General features: G+C 41.5%; 1 protein-coding gene across 1 annotated transcript in view; it reads left to right on the top strand.

Moving 5' to 3' along the window:
- Positions 1-2,893: 2,893 nt before the first annotated feature.
- The window catches only part of T265_12464 (hypothetical protein), a gene marked incomplete at both ends in the record, with an annotated part of 41,967 nt that continues 20,070 nt past the window's right edge, over positions 2,894-24,790 (top strand). The window contains 3 exons of the mRNA XM_009163880.1: positions 2,894-3,184; positions 13,155-14,417; positions 22,398-23,070. Coding sequence (XP_009162144.1) covers positions 2,900-3,184; positions 13,155-14,417; positions 22,398-23,070 — 2,221 coding nt within the window. The remainder of the gene's footprint in view (positions 3,185-13,154; positions 14,418-22,397; positions 23,071-24,790) is intronic.

Here is a 24,790-nt window from a genome sequence, read left to right as displayed (position 1 = left end):
TTCGTTTTTGCGGAAATGCGCAAAATACACAACCTCAGGGTATTGTTTGGTGACGGAAATGGATGCAAGGATAGTCGAACTTTTCGCTTTTCCAAACTCTTTTGAATGAAGCAGCACAACTGGAAAACTTTCTGCCTGAAGGTTGTGAGCCAGTAAGACGGAAAGAAGGAAGCAGACATCGGATGACTGACGTATATGAATATGGACCATTGGGGACAGTCATCCTTAGAAAACAGCAGCGGCCTACTTGGGGTATTTATGGGACGTCTGTGGACTGAACTGATGACTTATCTAAATTGTTCTGGCCTGAAAATCAAGCCTTGCCAATGTTCTTTACCGCTTTCACATAGCAGAAAGGAGTGGTTTAAATGTCGTTCTTGTTCAAGTTTTCAGTTCGGTTTGTGTTTGTTAATGAATGGAAAATATGACAAACGTTGTACACACAAAACTGTTTTTAAAACAAATAAAATCTTGCTTTCTTGTGATCTCACCACATTCATAAAGATGAGGAAAGTGAACGACTATATTATCTCGTTTGTCGTCGAGATCGTCGATACAAGCCAAAACCAAGACGAAAACCCTCAGCTTGAACCTTTAGTTCAAGGCGTCTCGCCAAAAAAATTAAAATGGCACAATAAGAATACAAAAGGTTTTCATCAAAAACTGAAAAAGAACCAATGTAATTCTAAGGTGGTCTGGAAAGTGTGCAACTCTTCGGAATCAGCGGCGGACTCTGCTTTCGGGGAGCAGTTTAGACATCCAATGGAACAACTTGACATCATAGAGCCGCCTTGTTTCAAGTTTAAGCATTTTTATCGCATTGCAGTCATAATTGAGTAGAAGCTTTGTTAAAAATGCCAGAAGACATTAATTGGAAACGTAACGGGTTTCATATCATGAACAAAGTCATGTGGTCTTATGTGAACTGAGTAACTAATTAATAACTGGATGTCTTCACATTACTCTGGCTTTAGCAGTCCTACCCTTATCCCAATATAATTATTGTAATGCGTCACACCAAATCCGGCAAGGATTTGACTCAACTTTTGCTCATATTGGAGCTCACCTGCAGTGATCACTGACTGTGCTGGAATTTAAACACCAGGTATCTGACATGTGAGGCAAGTTTAATACCACTACCCCAACAGTGCACGCAGAATAAAAGTAATCTACATTATCTAAAGTGGCCAATATTTCAGACCTGGTGACGATATTGGTTCCTCTGAAGCCTCAAACGGCCATCCAATAAGCGTTCTGGCCTTATCGGTCGGTTAGTGACACTCTAAGCAGCCTAAGTATTCTGTACGTCGAGATAATCAAATGAATCGTGACTTTCCAAAGACTAATATGAAAGATCTATTCACAAGAAATGCAAAACAGTAAGAGTTTGCTTTGCTGAAAGCAACATACAAGTAATGGCCCATTATCTTCACATGTTTTGGAATCTGCACCCAGTTAGAATTCAAAGGTTTGTTTCTGACCGAGCTAGAACAATAAAGATGAGCTTATCGTCAAATGCGGAAGTGGTTTTTGCTGACTCTATCAACACACCTGATAAATCTGCATAAATTATTGTCTGGCCAGAACGCACCGACAACACCCGACAGATGAAAGTCATAGAGAAGACCACAACTTCATCTCACTCCGCACACTCCCTGACCGTTTCTGTCTCTCGGTTAACAGTTAGGGATATCGACTTGCCGAATAGAATATCCATTCAACCAGTGCCCATTGATCGAATGACATTGTTTGTTTACCTCGTAAGGAAGGTCATCCGAAGTTGCTGGAGGGCAATAAATTTCCTCTTCTGACTTATTTTATAATCCGCACAAAAGCATCAGAATGAGCGCTTGATTATTTTGATTTCATGTGCGAAAATACCTATGGTCTTTCTTCAATTTACATCTTGACACAAACCCAACCGACACTATTTACCCTAATAGGTGAATATTTTGGAGATAGTCACCACAGAATTAATCTTTTGAAAGGTTAAATTCGCGAATAATGTGTGTAACACAACAGGCATTTGATTGCGTAACCACATTACTCTGCAGGTTGTGATCGAGACCTTTAATCAGGTGGTCATTTGAGTCTTTCTTCATGATTAGTTTCCATACAGCTAGCCACGGAAACCGAATCGGAACAAGAAGTCCCACTCTAACATTTTTGACACCAATTTGCTTAACAGGTCAATTCTGAGAGAAAGGATATTGTGAAATTTGTAATTTTATTGACAGAATGAATTATGCATCCGTTTGGATTAATCCAGTTTGTACTCCGTCAAATCGCGCCTCAAACATCTGCTGATTTATTCTTTCTAATTAAACAATGCTCTAGGCTCTATTGCTTTCCTGTATAAACAAATAGATTTCGACAATAGTACCTTGTTGCCAATGTACGTTCAATGGTTACTAGAATTTCGCGCTCCTTTAGATTACAGGAAAATACATGGGGAAGCTCGTAACCAATACACGTTCACAGATTACTCAAGAACCTCATTTAAACTTGATCAGATAGCCAGAATGTTGTACACCCATAAAAATGGACATCCTCATGGTCAAAGGGACCTTTTGTCTAAGATATCACTGAAAAAGACAGACAACGCCAAAGCACACCAGGGCGGACGGCACCGTTTTCTTCTTGAATACTCTTTCGCGAGAAGGCTGATCAACAACCTACAGCCAACAGAGGATATTCAACTCTCTTCCAGATGGCTGTGAATATTTCCATTATCCAAACTGTGAACATTTAAGTTTGGGCAGTGTCTCGTCTGATAAGGCAAAATGTATTATCAAGAATAACTAGCAATCTGTTTAACTGGCCCAAGATTGACCTTTTTTCTTTTGACCAAGCGATTACGCAGTACCTTCTCATTCTCTCTTTTTCATCAGGATTAAGTATGAGTTGGATTACCACCTTATGGTGTCTACTGTCAGTCTACACACGGAGATCATCTGGGCAGCATCAAAATCTTCAGCATTTGGAACATGAGTACCGAATACAAGAGGAACTGCCGATCGGTTCCCAAATTGGAAACCTGATGGAAGATTTATTGTTGTACAAGTCTCAAAGTTTGCTGTTCGGAAAAAGCCAGACCGATATCCAGTCCAAAAAGGATGATTGGAGAGAACTGTTTGAATTTAGTGTCTTGAATTCCGGACAAATGGGTGTGAATGCCGTAGAGGTTAGTGGCTGAAGGTGTGATTATCTTTTCCACAAAGGTGATAAGATTTTTCAGTACAGTCGGTCTTTAATTTTTCAGATAAAACAATAGTGGTTATTTTCAATGTGTTATTACTGACTCACGTTAAATGCACCTAAGTAGTCAAAGCTGCTGTATGCTGGGGATAATTCTTTTTCTTGGACGGGGTATTTTCTTTCTCCACCAAGAAGCAAAGAGTAGAGTGCTCTGCCAAAAAAGCAACTTGCCATCTTGCACACTTTATTGTATGTATGATAAAAAACCTTTTAAACTGTTATCTGGAATGTTTGAGATTGGAAACTTTAGGAAAACCGTAGATACTTCGATTTTCCTACCAGCTAGTCCAATCGGTGATCAAAATCTAGATCAATCCCTACCCGTTTGTCCGTTTGTTTGCATGTCTTCTGACTTTATTCAACCCGTCGATAGTTGGACGAGAAAAAACTTCAGGGTCGTTGTCCAGTGCATCGTATTTCCCGGGTCACAGGGTGTGGCTTACACTTCACAGGGGACCATCACTCCACATTTGATTCAAATATTAGACACTGAAATGGCAAGCATCTGAATGTTTCTTCATAAGGTATTATATCAGTCACTTGCCTACCCGATGTCCTCCACCTTCCTCCAGGTCACCAGTGCCTGTGGTGTACCAATATTTATATTATTCATGAGGACGGGGCCGTCGTTAAACTTGGAATGCTTCTTATCTCAACGGCCAAGAGTATGCTAATAATGAAGCAAATTATTGCAACATCGGAAGAAGACATTTGCTTTTTTTATGAGGAAACTGCAGCTATACTTCTCGGTCAAAGTTATACTGTCCCTCATACTTGAATAAATTAATGCGACTAAACTTGTATGTAGGATACAGATTTAGTGAATTCATATGCCTCGCTGCATCCACATTGCTGGTGGTCGTGAAAAAAAACAATTCAGTAAGTTACGAAAACAGAAACATCGTTTTCCACTGACACTGATGTTAATATAGTTGATACGTCCTCCTGAACCTACTGTTCGACATTACGGGATAGTACTTGTGCGCACGCTTGAGCCACTAGTGGAAAATGAGGACTTTCCATGCGTGCTATCTGAAGTCAGTGCGACCTCTCGTTCATTTTGTCGTTCGACTTCTAGCCATGACGTTTGGGGGAACGACTTCAGATGTAAACGGTCAGACCGAAGAAGATGAGCATTTCATTGGATGTTACCAATTCCCTCATCACCTCTGTATTTTTGTCAGTGGAGGACACTTGATCCTTCGGCGTCAGTCAACACGGGACTCATAGTTACTGGATGGAAAGTCCGGCGAAGGTTTCAACGGATGTACTTCTGGTGAAGAAAAGAAAGACGTGGAAAAATATTTTGGAATCAATATACAAAGCCAATATCAATAAAACTTGAATATGTCCTTACTCTCATTAAAGAGGGACGTTGCGCTCACCAGGTGGAACAGTCGTTTATAAAACTCTTTTCTGTTATATTCAACAAGACAGAAACCTTTGGATCTTAGATACTTCACCAGTCAAGTGCCCGGCTGTAAATTAAGTAATATACTGCTGATGCGACAAAACAACTTTGAACCAACATTATAGGATGAGATTCTCTATTTCATGGACCTGATATTGCGACAATACTGAAGTTGATTGTAGACTATAGCAGCAGCAAATGGCGTAATCGTACATGCTTTTCGAATGATCGTGTTTCACCCCGATTTGTTTGAAGTGGACAGACCGGTTGCACAAGCCTGCTGGTGGAGGCTAATCTGAAGGCTGAATCCGTGTAGCTGATCTAGCTCATCTTTGTGTTGCGATTCATGCGGACGGAAAACCGTTGGGTAGTTACTTCAAACAGCGTTTTCTCATGACCTTACCGTTCCACCATAGGCTGTTCAGTAAACGATGCGGGATAGTCACGTTTTTTGGTGTCGCTTCCAGAATATCTAGCTCGTTCAATGTATCCAAGCAAAAGAAGCTATCAGAAAATGAAATCTTGTTGGCGTATCAAGTTACCAGGCCGTATTTAGTCGGATAAATTGAGCGAGGTGAATATCACAAGTCATGTGAAGTGCACAGTCGACAAAACTCCGAACTTACACACTTATGTATTTACATCGAGAACTTGACCGTAAAATTGCCGTGCCAACTTGAGCGTTAGACAACGCTCTTTCTCCTTCTTTTATAACGAGATCAAAAACAAACCAGTGTTTCCTTCATATTCCCATAAATGGCCAGAATAAAGTAAATGTGGCCTGACAAGAACGACACTGCTTTGTTCCTTAGTTGTTGATCAGGTGGCTGTTGATCTGTTCGCCGAGCTTGGCAATTGGCTTGCAAACGTTTCGTCACCATTCGAGGAGACATCGTCAGTGCGCAGTTGATGATGTTGCCTCCTCGTATGGTGACGAAACGTCTGGAAGCCAATTGCCAAGCTCGGCGAACAGATCAACAGCACCCTGATCAACAACNTTGTTCCCTTCTATAAGGAGCATATCTTCTTCAATTCAAAGCACGCCTTACCGCGATAGAGTACTACCACCGGTGGGTTGAGGTTTCACTCAAAATAAATGGCTTATTGTGACCCACACTGAAAACCAAACTACATATATATATATACATATTTATATATGTATATATATATATTCACATATAAACATATATATGTAAGTATAAATGAGAGTAAGGAGCCTCTGTTCTGAAAGCATGCTTGGTCCTGTGGAACACTGTTCATGACAAGTTTTTGGTCCAGTTTTGATACCCTAAATAAACCTAGGTGAAGACCAAGAGGTGCACTTATTTTCGATTCCCACATCATCAATTGTAGAGTAAATGTCGCCATCCTTTACGTGGTTGCATCTCGCGCCGAATTACAAAGTGGTGCCAAAGTACAGCACTGTTGTCTGAAGTCATTACAGACTCTAGAGTAGAAGTAGGTCGGTTTCTTGAGTTATCAAGTGGGTGAACTCACTCAACTAGTCCTACACTGGGAATGAGCTGCATACACCATGTGGGTTCTACGACAAAAATCGTACATATGTCGTCGATAATAAATAGGGCGAGGGTTTTTATGTGAAACTCTCGAGAAAATAAAACAAGGTTATGTACGATGAAAATATACTGAATGTAAACTGTATTTTGTTGACCACCTACCGATTATTCGTTTGGAAATTTGTCAGTTATCAAAATGAGACCCAACTTTCCCCCAGTATCCAAAAGAATGATGGTTGTTCGATAGCTAATAATTGCTTGGGTAAGGCACCGTGGGAGACTATGAAAGCTGAACCTCCAAGAGGGCAGCAGTCCCAAGATTCCGTGAAAATAGTTCTATGAAAATGAATAATCCAAGGTTATTTTTGTCACTGCAGTAATTAGTTGGCATTTCTGGTCCCAGCAAAACCTTTTCCCGTGCGGCGAAAGATCGCATCATCGTTTGTAGCTTCAAGGCACTTAGGCTGCTCCCGTCCGTTACAATTCTGTCAAGTCGCTGCGCCTTCTCATGAAAACAACACAAACATTTGTTCTTTTCAAACGAACAAACAAACAAACAAACATCAGCACACATGGGAACCTAGAATGTGGATAACGAAAGCCGCTATGCTGTATACACTCACCCGTCTACCATCAAAACAACGGTGTGGAACATCTATCCGCACAGTGGCTTATTCATTTGTCATAGTTATGGTCAAAAGATAACTAACGCGCATTTACAGGGGCAACGGTAGAAGCCATAGAATTAGTTACCGAAATGGGCAATGATTCACCAATGAGTTTGTTATACAAATTGAACGGTATATCACTCCATGACTTGGCGTAATAGGGTCAGCGTTCCCATACGTAAATGTTCAAACCCTGAGAGTGCCTCTCTAGTTTGGACATGCCTTCTTTTTTCTGCTGTGTGGGGAACAGTTAAGTATAAAGTTGAAAAAGCCAGTCGGCTGGGTTGAATAGTTAGTCGATCTAGCTACTGCAGACAGACAGCTTAACCTGATTAACGAGTGACCGTTTTTTCGACATCTGGAACAGATTAAAAGCATGTCTCCGTTGAGACCACCTAATTGTTATTTACACTGATTATCAGCCACGCCAAGTCATTCTATTTTAGGTAAAGGATAAAGTGTGGTCCTAGTAAACACACATGCTGCTGGATACTTACTGTTCAATGCAGCCTCAAGGAAACGTCGGGCGAATTCAGCACAATAAAAGACGTGTTGCGTTAGGATCATCAAGTCTAATGAAGGCTGTATTTATCGCCATCAACCCTATCACCCTAGTTCTATAGTATAACCATAGATCAGCTCCAAGATTTTTCATGTCGTAATAACTCCGGTTTCACATAAGTTTAGATCTCTTGCGCGACATTTTGAGCGCTTTATCCTTTAGGAATAGACAGACGTAGAAGAGAGAAACAATTGTGAACATCCGAAACAAACATAGGGTTTAATTTCACTTGTTGGTTTACTATCCCTTTATTTTTTGGTCCCGAATTCTTGAGTTGTGGGAGTGGAAATACTGAAGTTGCCCTCACGGAGCTGACTTTGAACTGCCGTAAGGTTTCCTCTATGCAGGGGGATAGGAGACAAGTGACTGCTTTAACATCCAAACAAAACTGTGGGGTTTTATCGTACCTTATAAGGTATACCTTGGAAAATGCATAAGGTGGATAAAACCGGTTGCATCTTGTAGGACCGAAGCTTCAGCTAAACATTTACGCGGCGTAAACAGTCGACACAAGTATATTTTGTAATGCACTACTCATAAGATTGCTGAAAATATTTATGTATCACCATATCTCGAATATCATAGAGTATGAAACACGAGGCGGCCTGGTGCAGAGCATTCAGTTGCCCAGAAACATCAAAACCGAGAGATTCAGCTGGGTTCCAGGTGGGCCTCTCGAAAACACAAATTGGTTTGCAAATGAATGTATATCCGCTAAAGTCGGGACAAGCGTCTGGAGACCTGACAGCAAGGGGAAAATGAAAGGCAACGGTCCCGGGGAATTCAAGAAACAAGGCAGGAATCTAAAATCCACCGGTGCTAGGCAAGGCGACTGCATGTTACATAACTGGATGTTCCTAAGTGTTATTGATGGTTCAAGAAATGAACTGATGTATTTTTAACTAATTCAAGTTCCAGTACTCGAAGCTTTTGATAAATAGTAATAATAAATGCTAACCGTTCAGCTGTACCACCCTCTGGGAGCAGTAGTAGTGCATTACGAATATACATATGTCGCGCTATTTCGGATATCGTAGCAAATGAAAAATAAAGCGGCCTGGTGCAGAACATTCAGTTGCCTGGAAACATCACAAACGAGAGATTCAGCTAGGTTCCGGGTGATTCTCTCGCAAAACCAAATTTGTTTGCAAATGAGTGTATTAGGCTAAGTTCATGCAATTTTGTTTCAAGTAGAATATAAGGTTGACCGAAACTCAAGGACTGAGCCTACCTGATGAGCCACGAGAAGGGCGAAACCGGTCGTGGGTTGTCGAAGAACTTTCATCAGCCTAATGAGTAGTGCATTACGCGTGACCTAAAAGCTGTTATGAACCCAGCGCATTAGTGGATGCGTTGTTGGTCTCAGTTAATTCATTTGGTTAGTAACTTATTCCGAAACAGGGTAGCTTTGAATGTCATATTTTCGTTCGCCCGTGAATTTGGGCACAATATTTTGTTCGTAACGTGTGACGTTCTCTTACTTTCGGTTGAAATCACCATGGTCGCAAAACGTCACACGGTCTGTTTGAACAAGTCGGTGAGCCCAACGGGAGTCGTGATGTCACCAGACTGATGCTTTCCGAGATCCTTGAGAAAAAGTTTGCGTTTTTTCCACAATAAATTCAGACATTTGCATTTCCAGTTTTAACCTGCGCCCCTATTTTGATACTTATGGCCACCAAATAAAAACACTACGCGGACGGTCTCTGGTTGCTTCCTTAAGATGCCGACGAATGGAGGTTGTCTTTGTACTGTCCCTTTCAAATTAGTCATTGCTTTTGGAAACGGTGAGATTAAAGTTGATTTATGGATCGTTTTTCGTGTAAACTTTTTCACAAAGCCTCTTTCTACACAGCCCACGGAAAACACATGTTATTGTCGAAACGACGATTGCGTCACTAAAATAATATTGTTCCTTGTCAAATCGGGCCTGATCTGACTAGTGCCGGGTCATTGCTTGTCACCCAGGAAGCATGCTTTTCTACAGTGGAAGAATTTACTTAAACATTTACTGAGGTGAATACAGAATCTGGCGGAGACAGATGTGGAACATATGTAGAAAATATCAAAAAGGAGAAAAAAGTTTCGCCAGGCTAAAAAGCGACGTTAGAGGCTTACAATTGTTGTCGAAATTGAGACAGTGCTTGACTATGCTTTGGCTGACAGCAACGACAGTCTGGCCAAGTGAGTGCCATTTCTGAGAATAAAATTGAGTTTCCTGCAACGTTGATGGATTCTTATGAATACATTTCCCCGTCCGTTGCAACGTTGATATGCTGTGCCGTCTCGGGCTAGTAGGTTAAAATTATAATGTTATTAGCAGGCTTTTGTACGGAACGTGTTCGGACATTCGTTTGGATAGCTGTCTTTCCACATGTCTGTCCACATGTTTGTTTCCGCGGGCCTACGGAGAAGCATCCACACAGCAGCTGAGCAGGCTTACTGCAAAGTTCCGCAAACGGCTCAATGACCACCCGGTCAACAGCCACTGAAATAGACAGAGGGTTTCAGCTGCATAAACGTATGTCCATTATAATTTACTCTTTTTCATCTGGTTGACTAATGTCCACATTTACTTATGAAGAGTAATTCACCGAACTCCAGGAATGTAAGACAACTTTCGTCCTTGACCTTACGGTGAAATTAGAGTACTTCCATATTTTATGGTTTTTCTTCTCCAATTTTAATCGCCTCGTGCCAAGGGTTCCCGGGTAACTGCAAAAAAGCACCAAGTCCTAGATGTTTTGCTTTTTAAATTGGAGGGATGTGTAAAAGAGGAGAAATTTGAAAGTTCTTGAAGCACTGTTATATGACCACTCTGAATTTCGATTTCATATAAACAGCCAACTTGACGGAAATTATGGATGCTAGTATGGAGATAAGAGACATTCGGAGAGGGCTTAATGAGAAATGAAAGCGACTAAAATTATTTTCAAATGGTGGCGTGTCATCGACCGCGTGCTCCTCTCAGGTTCTTAACTGAATGACACCAGTGACAACGGAAAATCCAGCTTGTTCATATTGCTCACCGCGATGAAATCTTATCAGAGCGAAATTATTTGGTTTGCCAAGTACCAACCAACGGAAGAAGCCGATTCAGTGTGTAAAGCATTCACCACCAATATAAAGATGGTGATGAAATTCGTGTTCGTGCCGACTCAAGTGCGGCAATCTTATCATCTTCTTTACACTAGCTTTTCATAGGAAGCTTTCTAGAGCCTCAATATCCCTGAGTGTACGAATGTGGATTCGACACTTATTCGGCAGACTGCGTCAAGTAAGAATGCGATTGCGATTTAATTCCACTTTTGCGTGCCAGACCACACGATAGCAATACATTACATCAATAGGATGTAAAAAAAACCGTATAGTTTTATTCAGTATTTAGGATGATAAACAAAATCCTTGATAATTTGCGCACTGGTATAAAGCGAGCACAACATAGAGAAGCTCTTGATTGCTGAGATGTGGGACCATATCGACAGCCCCGGAATGACGGTGAAAACCAAAGATAAAAACAGAACAGGCGTGAAGCCCGGCAGCTGAGTTTGACATGGTCGCTGAGTGTGTAAGCTAAGTTCCTTCGTTTTTAGGCTCAATGGAAATATAGTTTAGGCTAGATCTTGCACGTAGGACACTATATTATAAATTTTATCCATTATTTCCGTTTCTTGTTTTATAAAAAATTAGTAGCTGGAATATACAACAAAAAAGTCACCTGTTAACTCTGATTGGAAGCCTATGAGAAAAACGCTTTGGTTTGTCTGAAAAATCATTGTTTATAGGCTTGATGAAACAACAGTAAACAAATAGGTAAATAAAGCCAATTAATGGGTAAATTCCTAAAACTTCACCCAAATCAGTAAAGCACTTACACGTACTCGTCAGTGGCCAAGGCATTGCGTTTTTGATGATTAGGCGTGTGTTTGCAGAATATGGATGTATCTATAGAATACAGAACATGTATATAGAATATATATATATATATATAGAATATAGATATATCTACCCCATCAGTCCGAACCAAAGGAGCAAAGCAATGTACTCGAATTTCGGCGTTGGCGTTTGTGTTAATCTATCCAGTTCCAGACCACCTGCAGAGCAACATATATTGAACATACCTGAATTATTACGTCTGCACTTACGCATCTGAGTGAAAATAAAAGTAAGATTAGGAATCTTTCAGGCCCCACTTTATTCATCCATAATACGTTCGTACGTGGAGAAGCTCGACTAAAAGGCAACATATTGTACACACTGCGGACTGTCTTTGCTGCTCGATCGAGATATTCTGCATACATCGTAGCAACCCTACTCCGCAGATGGCCAGATGAAGAGGCACCAAATTCAGGACTCTCATTGGGCAATGCACATTTACTGAAAAGAATATTTGCGTCTCTTCTGTCGGGTAACAGGTGCCAAGTTCCATTATCGTTTCACACTCACAGCTTAACCCACTCTCTGGTCACGCACCTCTGCTTTTGTCAGGGCCAACTCATTAGAACCCATAGGAATTATTGGATCCAGATTTACAGTCACTCAGATGCCAGTTCAGGTTGAATAGTTACCCGTTCCTGTGACACGTGTGTCTCTACACGTTCTGCCTTATCAGAGAAACTGATGCTGAGCAATATCTGGTCCGCGACGTGAAGAATTTTAGAATGAGGCTTGTCCTGCTTGATTATGTTGCCTATCATTATGCTTTTATGCAAAGTACGCAGCGCAAAGTTAACAACAACTAAGATTTCTATGGAGAGTTCGATGAGGGAGAAAGTGCCCAATGAGTAACACGAACAGCTTTGATAATTTCACATAAATTCACCAATTCATCGTGCGAATTAGTGCTGTCAACCAGAAGAGAGACGTTTAATCTGACGAACAAAGGTCGGTGAACCTGAAGTGTTTCGGCGACATCCGAGTCATGACAATGCAACAGAACTGGTGCTTTTCAACAGGTCCGAAATTAATTCTTCTTGAACATTTTAATCAAAAAATGAAACAGGTCAATGAACTTCACAAATGACCAGAGTGAAGCAACCGAGTCTCCGGACATTGGCAAAGGGGTGCGACTTACTCCTAGTCGTGAAGATTGAAGCTCATTCAAAAATCGTCTGCACCCAAGGATACTTTTCGTCAGTCGGTAGCATGCTATGCCCGAAGGTGAATTACTGTGCAAGTTTTGGAAAAATGACGCTTGCTAGAGAGTTCAGTTTGTCTTTATTCTTTAATGGAGCCGTCTGAACATAAAAGTGCATACCACGTAATTTGTCCTTGACAAGTGGGCAGGTTGAGAACGATAGTCAGCAGAGCATGTCGAATGCTTTCAGTTTAAAGTGATTTTCTCACCACTTGAGTTCGTATCCATATAAATTGATACGTTTATGCTAAAAACTCAAAAGCGATAGAATTGTATTTTTCATGTTCTCATCACTTTGATTCGATTTGGTTTCAACTATTTTCATGTTGTATGTTTTGTGATATGATATGAATTATATGTTGATCAAGTAGATTTTTTTATGGTTTTCTAGGAGTTATTGACTAAGTTGAACGCTTTTGTCAACCAGAGACCTTGAATACGTGTAGTAATTCCAAAAAAGCCAAACAGTATCATTGCCAAACTGAACCAGAAAAAATAACCAGATTGAGTAATCCTTATTGAAGGATTCTGTGATCCTCACTCTAGAACTATAACGTGTATCGTTGATTTTTTGTTCGCCTCTTTGTTTTTTTTTCAACAGGTCACAAAAGATGGCAGAGTGCTTGTGGCGAGACGAATTGATCGTGAACAACTATGCCTTGGTTCACAATCAGTTGGTTCCCCTTTGGACAGCATCTATAGCGTAAAGTATGTCTCTAAGCTTACTTCGCAAGGGTCACATTCGTCAATGACTTCATCCTCACACTGCACCATAACTCTGAAATTGTCAGTCTTCAGCAGGGCTATTCAGACAAAGGGAACCGGGGTGAAGTCATCAAAGACGGATAATCCCCAGGCGCATTTAACCGTACGACTGCTGATAGATGATATCAATGACAATGCGCCTTACTGGCCAGGTCATTTAAAACGTTTCCAGGTTGTCTTTCGTGACGGTGATCCTGTTGGTGAACGTCGTACTTTACCTCCTGCAGTCGATTTAGATTCGGGATTAAATGGCCGCCTCATCTACGAGCTTGTTCCTACAACACGTTCTGACAAGAATCCCGGAACCTTTAGCCTCGTTGACCATGCTATGGAGGGAATTTATCTTTGCGCAACGAAACAAGTCGATCGAGAGGAGCGCGAGGCCTATCAGTACATTTTGAAAGCCATAGATCGTGGCAACCCCGATGATGGTCATATTCCCCCGGAAGAATCTAGATTCACTTCCACTCTTGTCATTGACGTGCACATCGAGGATGTCAACGATAACACCCCTCTGTTTGTCCAGCCAATATTTACTCCAAACACGCCAATTCCAGAAACAACCCCAGTAGGTACTACCGTTCTGGTTCTGAACGCGACAGACGCTGACGCGGGAATAAACGGTGCATTCCATTTTGGTTTCAGTAGGGAGCATGCGTGGCTACCGACCGAAATCTACGCCAAACAGTATTTCGATATACGGTCTAACGGCCATATTGTTGTTCGAAGGCCCTTGGATGTTGATCGAGACAAAGGCAATCAGGAGATTTTTAGGCAGGAGCAAAGAAACGGAGTCCAGGGACTTTCCTCACCGGGCGCTATATTTTTATCTTCTAATCTGGCTTCCAGTACAGCGATAAAATTTCGTTTTCATGTAGTCGTTGAGGATGAAGCTGTACGGCCGTACAGTCGTTCAAGCGAGGCTGCTGTCGTCATTACAGTCAGTGATGAAAACGACGAAGCACCAATTATTGAAATTCGTGAGGTGACAGAAGACATAGAACAGAAGGCTCATGGTGTGTCTGGTCCAACCGGGAACTTCAACTTTTTATCTGTCACTGAGAACAAACCAATTGGGACCGCAGTGGCCACTCTTCAGGTAAGGACTGGATTCTTAAGAATTCAAAATTAGGGATTTACTTAGAACGTCCATTAGTGATAAGCATTGATAAGCATATACCAGTTATCCCCAATTCCTTTAAATATTGAAAGTATTCGGCGACGAAGCATTATAGTGGAATGTAACTATTTCATGTTTATTCCGATACGAAGACTGAATTAGGTTCCACACACAGCTTGTCAATGAGTGAGCAGCAAGTTTAATTAGCAAAATAGCATGGCTGGTTACAACCAGCCAAGCAGAACGCCCAGAACCTGTGGGCATATTAATTTTCTTGGCAATATTTTTGGAGGAACTGGTTACAGTTACCTAGAGACCCTTTACGTCTAATCAGATCCCATTGCATACATGCGATTAAAAAGCCAACGAATAAAATACCCATGATATTTAAGTGTTCGAACCATCTAAGTACTCATCAGTCTTATGGAAAGTATGGTTTATTCACAGAGTTGTGTGAGCATATTTCCTCCTTGTTTTTTTCATTCAAAGAATTCAATAGCATAATCTTGAAAATTAGTGTTATCGTGTCGTTTTGATCATCACCGCAATCAATGTCGCCATAATCATCCTCCTGGATTAGAGTGTGAACCTAAGCAGATGCATCTGGGGCGCAAACGTCCAAGCAAAGTCTTCCCTACATACCCTTGTTTTCCGACCCTGGAATCGATGGCATTTATTTGTCTGAACAATTTAGATGCACGAGTGGAACAGGAATTCGCTGGACTTTTCTCGACATCAGATTATTTCAGGAAGACCTCATGAGCACTACTATAAACGAGGTATTTTGCTCGCACACCAGGAGTGCTAGAGAAGCACATGTGACTGTCACTCATTCGTCACTCAAGACAGTTCCTCAGGACCATATGATCAACAACAATCATCTTTTAGGAGTGTCCACATTTCCAAGGTTGATGTGACCTGTCTGTCACTAGGGGCAAACCCAAAACCCACAGTAAGCAAATGTACTGTGTTTGAGATGGGGTGTCTGCCTAATTTGAAGAACAATGGAATAAAATAGTTCCATGTAACGAAATACTGCAGTCGGTTTGGATAAGAACATGTAGCAGAATTTTTCAGTCCTGAGTAAGAATTTTCTAAGAAACATTTGTTTCTAATATGACTATCAAAATGTTGATTCCGGTTTAGGCTGTCGGAAAAGGAAACACAAATTGTCCACAGAGGAATCTACACTTTTTCCTGCACAACCTGGCATTTTCACATCGATCTTTGGCACCCCACAATACGCTTCGTCAAGATATCAGTTTGACAACCCCAGTTTGAGTGTTAAACTTGTCATAATTTGTAGGCGTCATTAGAATAAAAAACCCTCAGTGTCGCTAAAGGGGTGCGGTTGGGAAACTGCACTCGCACACTGAAGTTGCAGCCATTTGGATTGTGACGGTGGAGTATACAAACGGGTTGAAGCGAACACATTTTAGCGTGTGACAGGATTAATGGACCGACAGTTTACTGACTCGCACAAAGGGGAAATCTTCAACTTGTTTCGCTGCAACTTCGCTGGTGGAGTTAGACAGCCGATGCCTGTCTTTTCACGCCAAACACTATCGATCTGTCATCATCTTTGTCAAATGCTTCTCAGATTCTTTTACTCACCTCGCACTAAAAGATACTCGTATCAGCCTACTGTGCAGTTCTCTGTCGACCTAAAAACCCGTAATTTTGTGTATTTTCCGCAGGATGCAAGTGCATTATCCCAACCGTACACTTTTTCTCAACACAGAGTGGTTAGTTTGGATGTCAAGTTCACACATTAAGACCCGGTGACCGAGTTGCACATCCGAATTAAGGTCGCTTGTATGTCAACCGTCTAATGTCTTGCCGAGGCCTACTGTTGTAGGAACGCCAGAATTCGTTAAAAAAATCATAGATCTACACTTTCTATAAGATCTGTAGCTCATGAAGCCGCATGATGTCAGTACTCTGCTTCTATTGGGGCTCATGAGGAAACATAGTAATAGCCTAGAAGCTCGAAATGACGACTTTATTAATGCATACCTAAATAGGAAAGCATGTGGAACCTTTTCGGGATAACCTTGTCTTGACTTTTTGAAGTTTACGATGAATTCACCTCTAGCTTTCAATTGAGAATACGCCGCATAACCCTTGTGCCAATGCGGTCTTGATAACTGGTTAACGAGCAAGATCTTTAACTATTCGGTTATCATCCCTCACGAGGTTCTGAGATCTACCAAACCCTGATGAAGAACTTTCACCAAACGCTGTCAAGGAGGTTGATGCTTTGCTCAAAATGTTCAGAAACCAGGAGGTGCACTAGGGAAAACCACTAGCTGGTTGACGGAAATTCTCTAGTTAAAATGACTTGCTATTGTAATTTTTTCATCTTGTTTTACAAATTCTAATACGCACCCCATTTTCACTTTGGTCTTAAGAAAAGTGCTTGGGCTTGAGTGAATTTTACGTAATTTTTCTGAATCAGTCAAATTCACTTAAGTCGATCCAAAATAGACTAAGAACCACCAGTAGTTAGACTTTTAGCGTTCACAACGCAACTGTAGGTGATGTGAAAGCAACAAAACTAGAGTATGAATCCCCTCACTGTAGGCGAAGTCATTCGATGCCGAAAACAGAGAAGTTGTATTGTAGAGGAAAAATTCAAAGCTAATTCACCAAGTTTTTTGCTTGACGTCTCGGTCACCACAGGTGTATTCCCTCAGGAGTGGAATTATCACGATTTCAAAGTAACAAGAAAAGGAAGCCAAGTTGACGGCTACCGTTGCAAGGGCGTTACAAGGATGTAAGTTGATTGGTCAAGGATACACTCCCACGTCGGCGTTTTGAGGCTAAAGTCAAGTCGCCTGTATGGTCTGATCATTGATTAGTCCTGAACAGACAGCTGACATGGGCAGAACGCAGGTGGGGTTTTAATCGCCTGAGTCCTCAAATAGTGTCGTTCTGCACACACCGAAAGTACCGTTTGCATTCGCTCACTCTGATCAATCAAGACCGTGTGACTGTCTGCTAGAATGTGCAAAGCAATGATTGAATACCTTTATGGTTGCTCTTACACTATGACGTGCTTTGAGGCAATAATCGACCAAGCCTCTCGTGTTTGAAAGTACGCACTCTCAGTTGCCTACATAAGTCCTGTAGTCACTACAGAAAATCTCATAGATAGAGTGAGGTGGATCACCCTGGGAAGTGATAGTGTCAGGGTACGCCGCGAGCTGTCTTAATATATTGTCTCTTTTGAAATTCATGAGCATATTAGACGAATTGGTTAAGAAGTCTGCAGATGATACAACATCTACATATTGCTCTGTACGCGGAAAAATATGACTTGGTCTTGATTGATCAGCTTCAATGGACTAAAACTGAACTTCATGTATATGCAGAAGGACGCTTTGCGAAGACTCTGACGATTTACACCGAAATTAGATGCTCCACGCAACGCTACTTCCGACTTCATTCTCACCGAATTCAGTACCGGAAGCCAGTTAACAAGTGATCACGTGCTTTGAATCCGCTGATTGCAGGGTTGATTAAGTCATATCCTATCGGACGCCTGATCAGTAACTCCTGACCGATAAGTTCTTTGGATGCAGTGTTGACGACGTCCAGTAAGGATGAAACAAGTTCTCAATCTTCGACACAATGACTCCCTGTAGAACGGAGCCTCCATTAAAGATATTTCAAAATCGCATACTCGTAGCATTTGTAAGAAACACGAAAGTCGTCCAAAGGCAGTTAGTTTACCTATTTTGAAGCATTTCAGGGTCAATCGCGAACTGTTTTCGACACACAAGCACGCGTGCCGATATGACACTATGGAGCCATGGTAACTTTTGATGAGAAAAGGCCTTGTTCCTAATCTATACAAGGTCTGTTAGTGGTTATCTTGATCGTTGTCTTGTCCGCTGAGCTGGGCAAAGGTTTCAGCACCAATCGAGGTGACATCATCAGTGCGTTATTGGGGAGCGTAGTGGTGCGTAGCGGTGGATTAGTGGTTGTGCTTTGAGTAGTGTCATCTGTGTGTTAATATACGTGCTGCTAGCCGGGGATGACCTTTGATCTTGATTGGTTGTTTGGTCGGGCGGTTCCATTGGTTGCTCCGTTATCCTGTGTCCTCATTCGCCGATGCCCACGCGCGGAGCACAACTCGGCCGTCTGTAGACACGAACCCCTGTCCTTGATATCCATACAGGCCACAAATTCAATCTGGAAAACGCATAAATTTCGGCATACGGAGATACGAGACGCGGAAGAGAATTTCTGGAAGCATGTACTCCACAGCAGATTCGATCAACCGGTGCATCGAACTGGATCCAATTTACGCCCTAACATACCAACCGGAACATTCAAAGAGGACCGAATATTGGATTCACAAACAAAGAAACAAGGAACCCTTTGGAGTCAAATCAATAAAAGTCACAAGCTGGGAATCGGAAGGACAAAGGTCACTCCAGCATCGACCAGATTACGACAGCATGGGATGCCAAGCTCAAAGGTCACGTGGGCATTAGTGAATGAGGACACAGGATAACGGAGCAACCAATGGAACCGCCCGACCAAACAACCAATCAAGATCAAAGGTCATCCCCGGCTAGCAGCACGTATATTAACACACAGATGACACTACTCAAAGCACAACCACTAATCCACCGCTACGCACCACTACGCTCCCGAATAACGCACTGATGATGTCACCTTGATTGGTGATGAAACGTTCGCAATCAAACTGTCCAGCTCAGCGGGCAAGCCAACGACTATCTACGCTACCAATATTTTCCTCTCTAGTGGTCATCTTACTTGAATAAGCTCCAACAAGTTTTCAACACACTATTAGTCACAAAATACTTAAGAACACACTCATCTATTTGTTGTGACCTTTGCAAATTGATTTGTACCCTTATAATGGCAAAACCACTTTTAGGTTCATTGTAATCTCGCTTTGTGGGTCTTATCAAATTGAAGCACTGTGGAAAAAACACCATGAACACAATACTATTTAGACCAGTGAAATGGGAAGATAATTTAAAGGAGCCATGCTAAAGTACACAGATAACATGAAAGAATGCAAAGAATGTAATCACAAAATTAAGAATGTGCTATCCTGAAACAGAAACAGCCCTTAACTTCGAAAAGTATGAACAGAGTGCACAGAATGTTGGTAACCAAGCTTTAACAATCATACTTTTTAGGTTTTTAAATCAGAATTGATGTGCCAGACCCGAATGATTCAATGCAAGTTTTGGTGTTTTGTTTCTGTATTTGAACACAATACCGCTGTAATTCGAACACAGTTTCATGTTTGTACAACTGCTACACTTTCCGTTCAGCGGGTTGCTGATTTGACAAATGTTATGAAATGGACAACACACAGTTTGGTGAAAAATTTTGAAAGTATTCTAATGCTGATAAAAGGCTTGAACTCCAGGATATAGGCAAGCAACAACAATGCAAATCAGGGGCTTGGGTGATGGGTAGTATCTGACATAGGCCAGATACACGTTGAATTGAACCATCCTTTACAGAAGATTTGAGTTAGCAGAGAGAAATAAAAGATCGCGTGGCTCACATAGAAAAAGCTATCACTTTTTGGTCTGTCCCAACTTATTCTCCTTGAAATTTAAATAGAATAAGTTTCCAAATTTCTAGTAGCGACTGCCTAGGTGGCTTCATCTCCAGGCCAACACGCAAAATATCACTTCTTTAAGATTGATAGATAAATGCTCTGGATGTACTTCAACTCGTCTGAAAACACAGAAGACAACTGTAGCACCCAGTGACCGAACCCAGTTGGTCCTATCAGGGATCGCCATGGAGATTTATAACTTTACGATATGTAACATGTACCGTAGTAATTCACAATGCTGTCGAAACCATAGCAGTTGTAGATAGAGAGTTCAGGTAAACAAGCAAGTAAAATCCACTGGTAGACTAAAAAATAACTGGTTGATTTCTGCTCTACTCAGGTTTAGCTGGGAGGCTACAGAATGTACAAAACACATCAGTGAAAGCGAATGGAGATAAGCTGGAGTTTTCTGTTCCAAACAGCATCACTTCTACCCGAAGGGTTCAAACCACTAGAATGGGCATGTGATAGAGGCGAAATTTGTAAAAATCTCTTCAAGAATGTTGGTTAAGCAGAAAAATGCAATGATTATCCTTTTGCTTTCCGGATGTAGACAAATAAACCAAATTTTTGATGGGGAGATGAATGGGCTGGACATTCGTTCGAAATCGCGAGGCTACCGGTACGGTACGGAAAACTTTACTGGGTTGGAACGGTACTATTTTACTCTGCACAAAGTCATTTGAGATAATCATGGGCCGAGAAAATGGATAGGGCTTCTCGGAAGAGATATAAGGGAAGCGAGCAGGGGAACACCCAAATGGGCTTCTCGGCATCACCGATTGCATTGTGCATCCTGCGAACCAGTTGCCGGAGTAAACGCACATTCACTAGCGAGTTTTGCTTCAATGATTATTTAGAGTACAGGCGTTTACGTGCCTGATTTGAGCATTTTTATAACCTCTAGAAACTTGGTGTCAATCCACCACTTGGTTTTTTAGCCCATTTTTTTACTTTGAAGGTGCCTTGCTTTGGTGATGGTACTTATCAGCACCGGCTGAAACATAAAATTCATGATTTTTCAGATTGCTAAAAAACAGCAATAACGCTGTAATGCTTGTGGCATTCGTGTCTACTCACTGTGTCTTATTGAGAAGGCTGAAGCATTCGGAATTGGGAAGAATTTCCTCTGTAGAATGATTTATTACCATACAAATATACGAAGTTACGATGGATTTTCAAAAAGCAAACGTCCTCGAAGGCTGTGCTCTTCTTTATCCAGCTGCTAAATAATATTTAATGAGACTTGCAGATGAAAAGAGGATTTTGAGGTTTCATTGGTGAATCTGACATGTTAGGACAGCCTTCATTGAATTGCACAGTGTTCTGTAAAATTGCGTGTGAGCCGCAAAAGTGACCAGCAGTTTGTTTAGCAATTTCAACTCAGCTGAATTGTTCAACTGTGCTATGTGTTTTCAATCTGCTCCGGCATTTCGGGAGTGAGCCCGGCTGATCACGCCCACCAAGAATGAAAGAGAGCTTTTCTGTGCCTTCTAGCAAAAGATGACTTTGAAAGTAACTTTACAGTATTAAACGAATATCAGGAATTCCAGCACCTATTAAGTTAGCCTAAGCTGGTTACGCCTCGTCACGTATTAGTCACAGATTAGTCATTGAAACCGTGTTGTAGGCTACTCGCTATTGTTAATTGGTTAGTACGTACTTTATCCAACTTACCTGTAGTCAGGTCTGAAAAATTCAAAATTTCTTTATCGTTTACCGCATTCAGGTTCACTCTGCGGGATCAATTTATTAGGTCCGTATTTCGCGAATCAAGTCTGTTGGTAAACTGCAGGGCCATTGTTGACTGATTCATGCACGACACGTAATTAAACTATGCGTTCTCCCACCTAGACAATGACTTGTTGTCTATCATCCCAAAATGCGCACGTTTTTTCTAAAACAGTCTGTAGACCAAACTATAGCCATGGAAGGTTTTGAACAATTGTTCGCTTCTGAGAATCTTCTCAGTAAACATGCGCTTAACTCCCGATTTGCGAAAAAGGAAAACCTATCGTTAGCTGGTCATCAGATGTTTTGATTTCGAAAGCCCTGGTCACAGTGAGGGGTCCCGAAACATATAGCAGTGAGGAGACTAGGTGATTCTAATACAATGATAAGATCGGTCTGTAAAAATAAATTCACCAATCAAAATTTCGGATCCTACTTCTGTTTTATTTTTTTGAAATGACCAAGAAAAATAGCCAGGAAAGAGGGTATTTGCGTATGACAATCAGTCAAAAAATTTTGACAGACCACACAGGTTTATATTCACTGTTCTTCACTCAGTTAAAGCAGATGCAGTATTGCACTTTATTTGATACAGAGCCTTTGTACTATTTTAGGCTTACGATCCTGATTTTGAGGGAACCGATCATGTCGAATGTCGGCTGAAAACCCCAAACTTTTCACTGTTACAAACATCGAACCAACAGAACTCTATACTGATGATGACGGGGGCTGTAACGTATCATCTGCAAACCGCCATTGAGCTTGATAGAGAGGTAACTCCTGTACAGCTAGTCCCAATAAGCTGCATCGATACGGCAGGTCATTTGACGGAACGCAACTTTTCTGTTTACGTGTTGGACGAAAATGACAATCCGCCCAGATTCGTTCATAACACATTCCACATGCAAGTTTGGGAGAACATGTCACCGGGGACGCAACTGCAGCGAATGGAAAGCGCCCAGTCTTCCGTTCACTCAAACCTACTTTATCACCATCCTTATTTTACGGCGGTTGATTCGGATACTGGTGCCAATGCAGATGTGTTCTATCAACTGATTGAGGATGGGATGAATGCGACTACATTTAAGATTGATCAAAAAACCGGAACAATAACTACAACTGTCTCGTTCGATCGAGAGGCGGTTGATCATTACACGCTGTATGCTTTAGCAATCGATCATGGCATTCCACCCCTCACTTCGACAAGCACGGTAAAGGTGAGTTGTATTTTCGAAATTTACCATGCTGAACAGGTTTCTGTGACTTACGTTTACCGCATAACTCTAAGTTTTCGCGGCCCAAATTACTAGCGGAGGTTGAGATGATTAAATTCAATTTTAGTGTACAAAGGTATAAACCCAGAAAAACTTATGATGGATTAAGGTTTTAAAACTGAACATCACGTAATGCTAAGTGTTTCACTAAGACAATGTCCACCACCAAAAACTAGCAGATTTTACCAAGAATTCGATCTTCGTTTTGTCAAACAGCGCAAAACCATGAGGTTTTTGTGGACCGGATTTTTGCAAGGAGAAAACCAACTACATAAGAGCTGGCTGTATGATGCGAGTTTCCAAGGATTTATACCAAGGAACGATAAATAGACAAACCAAATGAACGTCAAATGTGAAGTCAAGCCTGTTGTTGAGTATATATCCTGAACTTTTGGCGGGTGTTGGCCTATCCGAGGAGGCTAGTAGATGTCGCAGTGTGATCCATGAGGTGATGCGCATCCATTTCACTGTGAGAAAGGTAAAATTCCACCTAATCTGCAGTCCTTTGGGGACGAAAACAAACCTGGAACATTCTGAGAAACTGTAAGTTTCAAGCTCCAACTTGTAATGGTCAATCCAGAAGAAACAGCCATGTTTCATGGTGTACTTGATCTCTTTGAAGTTTCCGCTTCACACAAAGTTTGAAATAAGCACAGATTGTTCCCCAACAGCGTCCAAGCATCTGCAAATCTGACCTATGTTGTGAATTTCATTTTGTCAGTTTTATGGGACAGAAATGCGTTTCAACCAACAGAGAAAGAGATAGCATTTCTTAGAATTATCTTCCTCAGCTTTTCATTACAACAGCCAAATGGCTTTTTGACGTCATCTTGACGATATATTTCTTGTAATTGGACGTGATGACGTGAACAACCACCACGACTATCTCAACAGTTTACTTGCTCACATCAAGCTTAGCATGGAGATATAATCCACTTTGGACACATAAATCGTCCTGAACCGTATGACACATAAGAGCGGTGAAAATGCCAGAAACCAACAGGCACAAGGACTGTCGTAAAGCACTCCTCATCACTCCAAAAGGTCGTGTACGGCAGTATTGTCTCATCAGTCGAGTCACAGCGCTTTGCACAGAAGAGATCTACCGAACAGCAGCTCAGATCGAGAGTACCAACAAACCTCAAGTACTTTGATTTTGCGACAGTTGAGGAAGATATTGGAACCGGTAACAGGACCCAGTAAGGGATGGATTGGCTGTAAAGCACGTAAAGCAGGAACATTGGAGGTTGTTCAAAGATTGTCGAACAATATTGGAGTAGTTTTCCGGGAGAGAGAAAATCTACGTTCAGTTTTGTTGCTATTTGGAATGTTCTCCCGCTTGAATGGACTTGCTACAGTGTATATGAAAGTAAATACAGCAATTGCAATAAGGCTCACATGGGCCAGCTGCCTGGAAACTGCACGCCAAAATAAGTGTGCATAAAAGTAGGAAAAACAAACTGCCAAGGAATGCGGAATGATACTAAGCGCTGGTCAAAGACTCAGCGATGGCGGTACATGCGTTAGACACAGGACATGTAATAAATCTGGAGAATGTGAAAGTTTTAAGACGGGGACTGCGGTTCACACCACGGTGGCTGATACCCGAAGCGGTGGAAATTACCACGCATCATAGCAATAATAGAATCGAGGGTGTGGAATTAGCGAGCCTATGGAGAGCTCTCTTAGCCAAGCCGAGTTGACACTGACTGCGTGTGGTTGTCAGTGCACGT

Source organism: Opisthorchis viverrini (assembly GCF_000715545.1).
Source record: "Opisthorchis viverrini unplaced genomic scaffold opera_v5_1, whole genome shotgun sequence".
Taxonomy (NCBI): Eukaryota; Metazoa; Platyhelminthes; class Trematoda; order Opisthorchiida; family Opisthorchiidae; genus Opisthorchis; species Opisthorchis viverrini.
This window is presented reverse-complemented; position numbering and strand designations above follow the sequence as displayed.